This window comes from Copadichromis virginalis, linkage group LG7, assembly GCF_057382275.1.
Source record: "Copadichromis virginalis isolate Kocher_CV1m ecotype Utaka linkage group LG7, C_Virginalis_male_GT1.1, whole genome shotgun sequence".
Taxonomy (NCBI): Eukaryota; Metazoa; Chordata; class Actinopteri; order Cichliformes; family Cichlidae; genus Copadichromis; species Copadichromis virginalis.
The window spans coordinates 65848786-65861658 of NC_140624.1; the positions used below are offsets into that span (position 1 = coordinate 65848786).

The window sequence follows — 12873 nt, forward strand, 5'->3', positions numbered from 1 at the left end:
ATTTAAGGGATAAAGAGACAGCAATGCTTCTTTCTGTCTTTTATGTTGGTGCTGTTGATGGTGGTTATATAAATAACACCAGTGCAGAGCTCTGGTTAAAGCTGTGGGTATACAGGAGGCCTTCAGGTACAGTACTGAGCTGCTATTCAGTCTTACTTAGAAGCATTCAGAGCTTAATTCACATTTTATTTTTGCATGTACAATTGCAGTGTGAAGTACAAAGATCTGTGAGCTGAGCCATGAGCTTTACTGACACACTGTCATAGAGGGTCACTGTTTCAAGGCTGTTTTGATTAATTATAACAAGCATCGTGGTCACATTCAATGCCTCATTATGGAAAGGTTTCAAAGAAGAATTTAACAATATGACTAATAAGAACAATCAACTTATTAAAATGTTCATTGTCTATTTGACAGCAGGAGCCTATCGTGTTAGTACATTAGTCAGTTAAACAATGGTTTTCTTTTGGAATTAAAAATTGCAGCTTTGTTCTTTACACACTATTATTACAAAGCAAAGAACTAAAGCTGCAGTTTTGGGTAATTAGTCGAACCTCAGATTGTTTATAACTGAATCATAAGGTCAAATGCATTTTAAAACACAAAGTGAATGATTTTCAGAATTTTCCAAGTGCTAAATGGGAGACTCGATGTTAACAGCAAGTTAGAGAACATGTTGACATTTTGAGAAATGACCTATTTCCAGATCTACATCAGTGCATATCCAAAATTCAACCCCACTGTACAGCTTTTCTCCAGTTCAGCATGCAATCAAATTTTGAGGTGGGTGGAGAACATCCCAACTACCCCTGTGTTGATCCTGGCACTATCAATTTAGACATACCTGAAGAGCAGTTGTCAAAGTTGAGGTCTCCCAGGATGACGTCGAAGGCCACCAGGTCTTCCAGCACCTTCTCTCCTTCCAGTGGTATGGATGATGACTGGCGAAACTCAGCCCCCCACTGAAGCAACCGGTCCAGCTGCTCACACCGTACTGATGCATCACCTGAGATAATGCAGGGAAATGAGTAGCAGATTATTACTGAAAATCACTAAAATATACAGAAATGGGTGTAATCACAGCATAATCTCACAGATTAATTCAGCATTAGTACTGTGGGTTAGAACCTGAATGTGAACATTTGCATCGTGTAGATTACAACGTAATATGACACCAAAGAATGAGCTACAAATTGGTAAGCTAATGAAGTTGTAAAAGGTTATCTTAAACCTATAAGTTAATTTGGGGGCTGGCCCCTCTGGTGATTGCCTTCCACTATTTACATTGCTTCAGCCTGCCTGCAGTTTCTTCTGCCTCTGCAAGCCGCTCTGTAACCCACCGCCACCCCAGCTCTTTCATTTCATGTTGTTTCTGACTTGATCTGTGCTCTGTGAGAAGGTCTTGCTTTTGCCATCTGTCACCCACTGTCTAATACTGTAACTACGGAGCGATTATTACAATCCTGCTTAAAAAAAGGCAGCCTAACCCTTTAAGTAACTTCTGGTGCTGTTTTGCTTTGGCAGCATTTGTGTCTGTCCGCTGCTGCCAGTACATCTGATAAATTGGCGTTAGTTATGGATCGGAGGGAGGAGGTGAATAGAAGGAGGCGGTGGGTGAAAGCATGCGATAGAAATATCAGCTGAATAGTGGAGAGTGCGAGAAACAAAGAGGTGTCAAGATATTGGTGGGTGAGTAGGTGGCTTTGGCTTTGATTACTCTCAGCTCAAGTACATGTGAAATGCTATTTCTTTTCTTTTTGTGTGACTGCATCTCTTAGAGATGGATGGATCTGGGAGGGGGGACGTGGGGGAGCGTTTGCCTGTGTATGTGCATGAAAACGAAATGTTTCTTCAGATCAAAATAATATAATGATTTGTATGCTTTTATCAGAAAAAAAGGAACAATCAGGTAAACAGTCTCACTCTGAATACATACACAGAGAAATTAGCAGGAACTAGTGGATGTCCACCTGCAAACAATCATCAGGTTTAAGGTGATGCAACAAACAAATCCTTTGATGTGTAGACAAAGTTTAACCTTTTAAAATCCACCAGGCGACTCAAAAAGAGTAATGTTTGAGTTTGGCTAATGTTAAGAAATGTGCTTATTTAGCATGTGTCTAAAACCAAACCAAACTTATCCCTCTCATAACAAGATGGGTCAGTGCAGACCTGGTGCATATAGAGATGTTTCACCCAGGTGAGTAATGCAGCCATTTATGCGGGATGCACCACCCTCCTTAGTTTCCAGGCACCGTCAGAGCTTTAAACTGTGGTCTTTGTGAAGTTTACAAGCAGGAAGTAATGATGTTAAATACCAGCGGGGAATTTGGAACTTCAACTGAGCTGTACCTCAGGATAGTTCAGAGTAATTGAATCTCTGTTAATTTGCAAAGAGATTAGTTTTGTTCTGAGTTAGGAAACTAACAACACAACTATATTTGAGCCTCTCAAAGGGGTTTTATCTTAGGCAGGTGGTCCAGGTCTCTGTAGCCACCTCAGTTCCAGCTACTCATTTCATACATTTTTATTGATTCTTTACAGAAATATGGTTGAAATAGATATTTTTGTTTAAAGGTTAAAAATATAAATGTTAGGGGTAAATGAAAAAGATATCATTATTATCAGTTTTACACAATCCATATGCTCTATGGTGCTGTGCACTGTGCAAAGATATATTCTTTGTCCAGTACAATCAGTGTTTTACCAAAAATATTAATGCTGAGATCAAATTACCTTTATCCTTTAAATGGAAACACAGGACTAAAACAGGACAGAGATGTCCAAGTAAAAATTGAGTACATGTATATGCATCTCGACCGCTTGTGACACCGGCTGTGATGCAGCAATATTAGAGCAGACAACAAATCAGTGAATTGAGGTCTCAACAGTTTGGCTGCTGGCTGCAATTCTTCTTTCAACAACAGCCTAAATGAGGCTCTATACAACATTAAATCTTATTTTTTCTGGGTGTGAGTGAAGTAGCAACAGCAATAGAAAACTGGTGCCTTTTGTGGTAGTCACTTTAGTTCATAAAGTTCATAAAGTGATTATATATATGTCCCTCACAGCAAGAAGGTTTGGGTTACTTAGTACTTTGGGTATTCTGGTTTCATCTCATAGTCCAAGCACATGCATGTTGAGGTAACCGTGTTTGTTCGCTCTGTAACAGATTGGTAACGTGTCCATTGGCTTTTGGCCTAGGACCTCCATCCTCACCACGCTGGCAACAAGTCAAAGAGGAACAAAAATAAGAGCACATTGAACTGAACTGCACCGAAATGGAAGAAAGCCAAGAGATGAGGTAGCCACTGCATTACTGAGTTCAGTATATACTGTATATCTATATGCTGATAGTCCCGCTGCATCATGAATTGAGCACTCAGCCTGGAAAGATTTCTCATATAGTTCTCAGAGAATCAGGTCTCTGCACTCCTCCCCTGTTTCTTCCTCTCTGTTCTCCCTGACTTACCCCACCAGCCCAGCCCCCTTAACCTCCAAAGGCTTTGTGTTTGATGTATCTTTAGAAACAGCCCTGCCACTGCTATATTTAGGTCTGAGAGAAGCGTAGGAGAAGCCCAGAATAGCAGGCGAAAAGAGGTGGGGAGGGTATGTCTTTGGTAAAAAATGAGGGTGACATCGACCAGGGGCTTTAAATAGGGCTGTGACGCCTTAAATAGCTTGAGGCAGTCACCATGGGAACAGCAGGAGGAGGCATGCTCGGGTTGTGATGTGCTCATTTATCTAAGTATCTGGACAGAGAAGCGTGCACACACACACACACATGCACACACGCACACGCACACACACAAAACTGTCTTTGCAGGTCTTCTAGAGAAAGACAATCACATTGGGACCTGACATGTTTTCCATCCTGCTTAAGAAACAACCCTTCAAAAAAGGCATCTTGGGATCCTTACTAATACACTCATGTGTGCATGTGCAGAGACAGAAAGGAGAGAGTTGTAGAACATATAACCCTACCTTCTATGGCGTGGAGATGCGTACATGTGACGTATCCCACCACCCTCTGCTCTTGGTGTGAGGTGCCCACGTGAACCTGTTGGGGAGGGGGAGACAAACATGTCACTCCACCGTGTTCAAACAGGCAGCATCAAAGCCCATTTAACGAGTGTGTTTGTATATGAGAAACAAGCCAGGTAACAACCGCAGCAATTAGATCATACAAGGCAAGGTGCAACTTTATTGATCCCTGTGGGAAAACGGAGTCATTACGCTGTAATTCAATCACTGCACTTAGGGTGTGCAACATGACGGCAGTGGGGCAGAGAGCCCATGAAAACCTAAAGAAGGCATCATTGTGTAATGTCATCATGAAATATTGGTGCATTTCATGGATATAACAGAAATGTGAGATAATAATTCATGATTATAAGATCTGCAAGCCTAATAAAACAGTATGTAACAGTTGCATAATGGAATAATGATGAAAGAACCGCAGTTATGATCATATCTCTCTTATTTGGCATGTAGTGCACCACTGCCGTTTCAATCATTCAGAAAAGAAGAAGAACGACTGCCTCTTGCCAGCGAGGCAGTCACCTAATCTAACGTCAAGGCAATTTTTCAGAAACTATATGATGTGACATTTCTCAAAAAATGTTGGCATTATAATGTTTTTAATACAGCTTCTCCACTTGGATGATTAAAAACAAGAATAAAAATAAACATCTGGTAGCCAGTGACCCACAGAGTTAGGGTTAGAGTTGGGTGATACATAATAACCTCAAGAGTATATATATATATATATATACTCCTATATATATGGATCTACTTTTGATACTTTTGAAACACATTTTGTAGTTTCTGAAAATGCATATTTAGCAAACCCAGCCCTAACCTTACTAACCCTAAACACATGTCTGGTTCCCTAGTGGATGTTAAAAGGTTAGCTGATAATCAATGGTGCTAATGATTAGTGCTTGAGCACACCCTTCTGGTTATTCATGGTCATATCAGACAGTTTATAAGAGAAAGACATGACGCTCACATAAACCTCAGCAGAGGTCTATGGACCAGTTCTGTAATGGAAAAGATTGTTGCTGTTCCATCTGGACTCAAAGAGCCAAAGATGCTGTTGCTCTGATATCTGACACAGTTTCCCCTGTGTGGTGTTTGAAGCAAGTAGATGTTATTCATTTTATTTCCAGTTATGTAGGCGATCCATTACATTACATAACCCAAAATGGCTTTTTCATAGTTGTTTTTCAGATGAGCCAGAAGCCGCATTGAGGTTGGCACGCCACACTGAGTCATTAATGAAGCTGTACAAATTGTTACATAAAAGAAACAAATTTGTATGTTCAATAAGAAGCTCTGCAATCACTCATCTGCCTGCTTTGCTGTGTGTTTAGTCTTCTAGTCTGTTCTTTACATCACTTCCTCTTTTCCACGCTGTCAAACTCAATACTGACATCATTACTCAAGTCCAATCATTTTCTTGCCTGTGTTCTGTGAGCCAATCAGCCTCTGCTCAGTATGCTTTAATGTGAGCGCTCTCTTCTCATTCTGCCTTTCAGACTCTAATTCTCTCCCCATCTCTGCCTCATCCTGGTCACTGGAGTCCCATTCAAGCCTCCACCTTCATCATCATCACCAACATCAGCACCTAGACTCGGGGGGTCCTGTCCTTATTCCTCTCACTGCTGGGATAGGAATTAGACTCCATTGTGCTATGATGGTTCTTTAAAGTTTTACCTCCTAACAGCTTATCAGCTGAATTCTGCATCCCAATAAATCATTTTCCAAATTACCTCTCCTTATTCAATAACGAACATCTGTAGTAATATGTAACCAGCAGTTTAACTAATAAGCTAACTTTGCTTTACTTGACAACCATCCCGATGTTTGTAAAAGGATTTCATTTGAAAAAAAATCATCATTCCTTTCATAAAGCTTAGCGAGTAATTTTATTGCCTAAACTTACACAAAGAGTGAATGAAAATTAAATTTAAAAGTGGTCCCACACCTGTGGACTTCATGATGGATGAGCAGAGGATGGAGGATATAACAGTTTAGAGCCAGGACTTGTTGCTTATGAGTGCGAAGAAAATTATACGTATATGTAGCATATAAAAACTCATATTATAATTGTGTACGTGACTAAAAACGAACTGGACTGCAAAGTGAGCCTGTTTTAAAGCGCTCCTCTTTCCGTGCAGAGGTTATGCTCTGATAGCTGATCTAATTGCAGGCTTCTGCAGTTGGAGCTTTACCATGTATTTCTCTGCAGTTGACTGATGTAGCTAAAAAAAAGCTGAGACTCGATGAGCATTGCTTGAAACCCGCTGTCTACTGTGAGTCTTGTTGGCTCGACTACATCCGGATCCACTATTTATCTCTTGTGTTCAGTTTCAGACTTAGAGTGGTGCAAACATGAGTGGGTTGGATAATAAATATACTGTAGGTTCAACTGACGCAGCGTTTTGTCTCAGTATACGTCAGAAAAACCTACGAAAAGAAATATGCTTTTAAGGAACCGTGGAGCCTTACGTCCTAAATTGAATCTAAAGTTTTGATTCATTTAGCAGCCAAACAACATGTGGCATTCGGTCTACAATGGAAATGAATCATTGTTTGGAAAGTTCCTTACAACACTATTGCAGATGCTGCCACAAATGTGTTGCACTTGTTGGATGCTTTGTTTTCACCCTTCTGTTCAGTTCATCTTAGAATACAATTTAAGCCTGAAGACTGTGTGGCTATCTACCATAACCTTCTCCAGTCATTTGCTCCCTTTTTGTTAACGTTTTGATATCCCTATAGACTGCTACATCCCACAGTACAGTGTTTCCTAGTAGTGGACCATAGTTGCAGTTAGTGTAGTTACTGTCTTTAACTTCCATTGCTGCAGGAAGACTGTAAGTTCAACTCTTGCATATTCCCTGAAAAAGGCCTGTTTTCTATTACATCTTAATGTCTTTTCACTTATTGGTGACCTTTGGTTTATAATTGCACTTCCATTTTCTGCAGTAAGTGCACACTCCTGTGGTTTTTCTATCTTCCACAGATATTTTAAGAGGTTTTGCTTAAACACTCCTGTCTAGATGCACTGTTATGATCAACCACTAATACCCAATTCTTCTTGTGCGTGCGGATGAAATACAAGCTCATCATTTGGAGGGTTGGCAATGTTCCACTGTAAGCTTTTCATGTAAGCTTCTAAGACTAATATGAATATGTCTTGAAGTGTGGTGTGGTATAAGATATGGCATGGCATACATGTTACAGATTTAGCATGATAACCATTGGCATCCTTATTTTTGGAGGCAGAAGTGAACATGTCAGAACAAATGGAGTCAGCTAATGTTAGAAATGGCCTGTATTTGTATAGCGCTTTACTAGTCCCTAAGGACCCCAAAGCGCTTTACACATCCAGTCACCCACCCATTCACACACACATTCACACACTGGTGATGGCAAGCTACATTGAAAGAAAAGCTGGATCCATAAAGTGCATGGGTGCACACACTGCTAATCACTGAAGTATATACTTATTTGCCACTCTGTACCACAAAGCTGGCAGATTATTCATTTTAAAATGTTTTACTGACAGGAAAAAGTGTCATGGTCCTGGGCCATGGTGGCCCAGTATTCTTAGTTTTCATGTATTTGTGTATTGTTCCTTATTTAGGCCATGCTTCCTGGGTTTCTCTGTTACGTTGTTCCTTATGTGTTTTCCCCTTGTGACTCTTACCCCCTGTGTGCCCCTCTGTGTATCTGTGAGCCCTCGTCTCTCCTTGTGTTTTATTCCATGTTTTCCCCAGCCCGTTATGTCTGTGTTCTCCCCGTGCTCTCTCTCCTCCTGTCTGAACCTCTGTGTACTTCCTGTTTTACTTTGACAGTCTCCCGTCAGTGTTGCATTTACTCCTGCCGTGTCTTGTTATGATTATCAGTGTCACCTGTGTTCCCCGTGTGTTCCCACTTCCCTCGTTAACCCTCTGTGTATTTATGTCTGCGTCTCCCTCAGTTCGGTGTCGCGTTCTCCCTCATCCATGGCCGTGCGTTTCTCTGTGTGTTACGTTATAGTTTCCTGGTTTAATTTGCATGGTTCTGCTCTCCAGTTCATTCCTGCCTCTGTGAGTTTGCGATTGGGTCCTCATCCAGCCTGCACACAGCCGAATCATGACAAAAAGTGGCTCAAATTAGCAAACATACGTTATTGGCTCCACCATTTTATCCAGTAAGTCTTAAAACAATTCTGAGAGGCATTTTAAATTCTGAATGCTCTATAAAACTCAACAACTACAGCAGTTCAGACCCCAACTCTAATTATGATCCTAATGGTAACCTTAGGCAATTAGAAAATGCAACGTCTACCTTTGAGGAACACCTGTTGATCAAAAGAGGAAGGAGAGAACCGAGGCTATAAATACACAACGGCTAATTGAGGGAATGTGGAACAGGTGGGTAAACAAACAGATGCAAGCATTTAAAAGATAACAAGATAAAGGAAGCAAAACTAAATGGAAGGCACTGATAGCTGGAAGGATATAGGGAACACTGCAGGGTCAAATGAAACTTAAGAACTGAGACAACCGGAAAGTAACCGACCCACAATAATTCAACAACAACTCAAAACACCATGAATACAATTGAACTAAAAATAAATGCAAAATTCAAAACCCAGGGCCCCAACAGGAGAATCTGCAAACTCCACCTGGAATGTCCTCAGGCTAGGCTAACCCCTAACCCAGGACCTTCTTGCTGTCAGGCGATAGTAACCTCGGCAACACTGTATCACAAACTTTATCTTGATGCATTATCTAAATATTAGGAAATTAGGAAATAAGCAACAAACTTGGTGCTATTCTATATTTGAAAAGGTTTTTGCCCTCCCCCACCGCAGCAACAGCAGTCCTGACATTGTGCAGTATTATGAATGGTCTGTCATGTCCCAGGAGGGTAAAAGATTTATTATCAGAAGGAAAAACACATCAGCTATTGATCACTGTAAACAAATGAGAAGATGGAGACACCAGACGTCTTCACTTTTACAGAAAATAATATTTTTTGTCACTATTACAAGTTTCCGTACGGTGTTACAGGCACAGAGTCTAACATTTTCCACTTGGGTTGGGGTTACGTTAGAGCATTTTCATCAAAATAATCAAGCACAACTACGAGTGTGCGATATTCTGTTCAAGAGGTAGGCTTATTCGATCAATGTGAAGCCTAAAACAGTGCTGAGGATATTATTTTTTCAGCATGTGCTTCATACATATTTTACTACTTCTTACATCAATTTCTCCATTCCTGAAGCATGAGACAGGGAGCAGAGCAGCAATAACAAAAGCCCACTTGAGATTTAATAAGACACCTTTAACATCAGTGTTGAAGGAGTCCTCCAGCAGCACAGAAACGAGGCACGGAGCGAGGTGGACGCTGGCAGCTCTGAAGAGTTGGTGGGTGGATGCAGACTGATGAGGAGGAGGATGAATAAAGGGTTGCAGAGAAGGAGGATGGTGATTGTGAGGTGGTTAGTTTGAAATGGGAATGAATATGGGTGGAGTAGATCTATAACAAGGCAAACACCCCTGCTAGAGACCAGATAAGAGGTAGTCCAAGGCTGGAGTGGAACATAAATCGTTCTCCAGCCTCAGAATTATATTTATAGCACTGCTTGTTAGTATACAACTTAGATTAAACAGCCATACACAATGTAGTTATTTTTATTACTATTTATAGATATAAACTAACATGACAGTTGTCACATAACAGTGAATCAGCATGCTGTTAATAACAGCTTCTACTTTGGCCCTTCTAAAAGCTCACTGTCTGGCTCAGTTTTCATTGGAATAATCCAGAGAAATGATACTTTCACCACTCAGTTATTTATGTACTTATTTCCTTTTGAACTTGGTATCCTGTCACTGCGCCTGCATTGGACGTCTGTTTTGCTTCCAAGCAGTCCAGCAGGGTTTGGGAGTGTGCTGGGTTCCTTCAGGTGACCCAGTCCATGTGACCTTAAATAAGGTTGTATGATCTGGTAAATGTAGGTTATCAAAACTACAAAGAAGTGATGACTGTCAAGCTTCCAGCTTGTTGCTAATGAACCTTTTCTGCCTTTTTGATCACATGTTGTGTTCGTGTATTTTGAGCTATTCTAATGTTGACCCTTCACCTTTTGAGTTCGATGTCGTCGTCGGTGACGACCCCAGCACTAACTGTAATCGGCTGGGCCACAGTTATCAATAGGCTATCAGAAAATGTCATTTCTGCTGTTAGTAAAGTTTCACTGTGTGACTGCAACAATTTTAGCAACTTTCAGTTTTTATACAATGAATGCCTGTCCACAGTATAATCATTAAAACATAAATACAGTGTTTATACATCAGAACTCATCATAAAAGGTTGTACAGATAAAAACAGGAACTATAAAGGAACAACGTAAGATAAATGTCTCTCTCTAGTATGACTTAAACACCCCGTTAGATGCTTCTGATATTTTTACTCCTGGACTCAAAAACAAAACTGCTACATGACCTTTCCTTCAACTAAGATGTGTGTTGTTTATATGAAATCATCCTGTAATCCGGAAAGAAAAAAAGATTTTCCCCTGTGCCAAATAAACAGCGTTAGAGCACCCAACCAAGGAGCGACAGACTAGAATGGATATGAACAGCCAATAAAGTGATGGCTGTTTTGGCTCGGTATCCGTGCAGAGCCAATAATAAGACATTCTAAAAGCCACAATAAAGCATTAGGCTGATTAGCCCGACTTTAATACCAAACTCAAAGCTCACGTTGTAGGCTGAAATACAGTAAATACACTTCACAGCAAGGGCCATAGATTTCCCTGTGAATATTCGAGGGACTAATTGAATTACTCTTAATGGAATGAGTGTTTTGAGGGAGAGTTAGAGAAACAGAAAAGACTGGTCCAAGTTTACAAAATGCACTATCTGATGGTACATTAACTTTTCTAATAATGTTGCATAAGCTGTGCATCAGTGAACATTTGGGAGGTTGTATTGGTTTTCTAAGGACTACCAGCTGATCCAGGAATGCACCTGAAATCCAATTTGCAAATTTTTCCTCTTTTTGCTAATTTAGTGATCTTCAGTTAAAGGCGATAGTTCAACAGCTTTAGGTTTTTCTTGACATTTAATTTGGATGATTGATATCCCTCATATTAGTCTGCTAACATAACTCGCTTTAGTCCAGCTGAGGTTAATGTAAACTTAACGTACAGTCATGTGACAAATTAAGCAAGCTCCTACTACTTTCATAACAATTAAATCAGTAATTAGCAGCCAGATGCTGCTAATTACTCGCGCAAGTGTGCAAGTATGAGCACCTCAATCAATCAATCAATCTTTATTTATAAAGCACTTTTCATACAAAAAACAATGTAGCACAAAGTGCTTTACATAGTTAAAAACAGCCCACCCCACCCTCCAACTCACTCCCCACACTCTGTATGAGAGCAGATGTTTTGGCAGTTTGCTGATTGAGTGCGTTCAGGTGTTTGTTAATGCCAAGAAGGAAAGACAGCCACAATCTTAATGAAGACACTGCTAGAAAGGAAAGGTTGCCAGGAGAAAGCCTGTTCTCTCTACAAAGGACATGGCAGTGCGGTTTAGGTTTTCAAAGTTGCGTCTGAACAAATCACAGAACTTCTGGAATAAAGTTTTTCGGACCGATGAAACCAACTGGGTCACATCAGCATATCTACTACAGAATGTGTGAAAAAGAAAAGAATCAAAGTGTTGCAAAGGCCCGCTCAAAGCCAAGATCGCAGTCTGATGACTGAGTATTAAATACTGTGGTAGGACCTTAAGAGAGCTGTGCATAAACCCTTGCACATAAACCTCAATGGAGTGAAGAAATGCTGCAAAGGAGAGTGGGTCCAAATTCCTCCACAACAATGTGAGAGACTGATAGAGTCATACAGGAAGCCATTACTTCAAGTTATTATTGTTAAAAGTGCTTCTACAAGCTACTGATTAATGGGATGGACGGGATATACCACATCCGGGCTTGTAATACACATCTGCCACTGACATTTTACTCAGTGTGCCCTAACAGGTTGCTATAAAAATAACAGTTCTGTTGTTACTAATGTGTTACTAATGCAATTACATGATTAAAAAAAACCTCCTTTTTATTAATTAACACAATTACTTGCTTTGCAGGTTTTACCTATCCTCACATCTGTCAGAAATTCAAAAAAACCTTCTTTTTTTTTAAATAGAAAAAAGATTTAATATCTGATTGCTGATATCTTAATACCACATTATTGCTCTCAAAACTGCCTTAAAAGTAAGTGTGTGTATGTGAGGGGAGGTCTTATTATTGCCCATGAAATCAAGCTTTCATGTCAGTAGAAGCTCATTTGGGATCTTGTTAATTTGTAAAAACTGGGCAGTTTCATTAATGGAACATTTCTCAATCTTCCAAAATAAATTACCTTTAAATTTAGAAAATGAGAAAAGGATTCTAGATACTCAGAAAAACGTTTTAGCAATCACCAAGCCACCAGCGACCTCAGAGTATTCTTCTGCTGAAAGCTTTTTTAGATGCTTCTAAGCAGGAGAACAGTCTATAAACAGGAGGTGTAAATAAACTGAACCCAAAGCACACCCCCATATAAGTCTGCTATGAACCTGAATTATAGCTCCAAAAATCACACAACAGAGCTACAGAGCATCAACTTGTTCTGTATGTAAATTCTCCAAAAGATGAAATTGGAGCAGACGTAATGACCACAGCACATCTGTAATGTTCAACTCAGACAGTAGCTTAAATATGTTAATATGCTATATAATCCTGCCAGCTTTGACATTTTAAACTCAGTTTTTAATGCAGAATATCTCCAAAAAGCAGTCAATGAATTGTGATATTTATTTT

At 40.0% G+C, this 12873-nt stretch overlaps 1 protein-coding gene across 3 annotated transcripts in view; it reads right to left on the minus strand.

The window, feature by feature from the left end:
* smpd3 (sphingomyelin phosphodiesterase 3) overlaps positions 1–12873 on the minus strand; it is a 90990-nt gene that overhangs the window by 17248 nt on the left and 60869 nt on the right. For all 3 annotated transcript variants that reach the window (XM_085464812.1, XM_085464811.1, XM_085464813.1), the window contains 2 exons: positions 3985–4060; positions 845–1006 (listed from right to left, as the gene is read on the minus strand). In XM_085464812.1, the coding sequence (XP_085320938.1) occupies positions 845–1006; positions 3985–4060 (238 nt within the window). The remainder of the gene's footprint in view (positions 1–844; positions 1007–3984; positions 4061–12873) is intronic.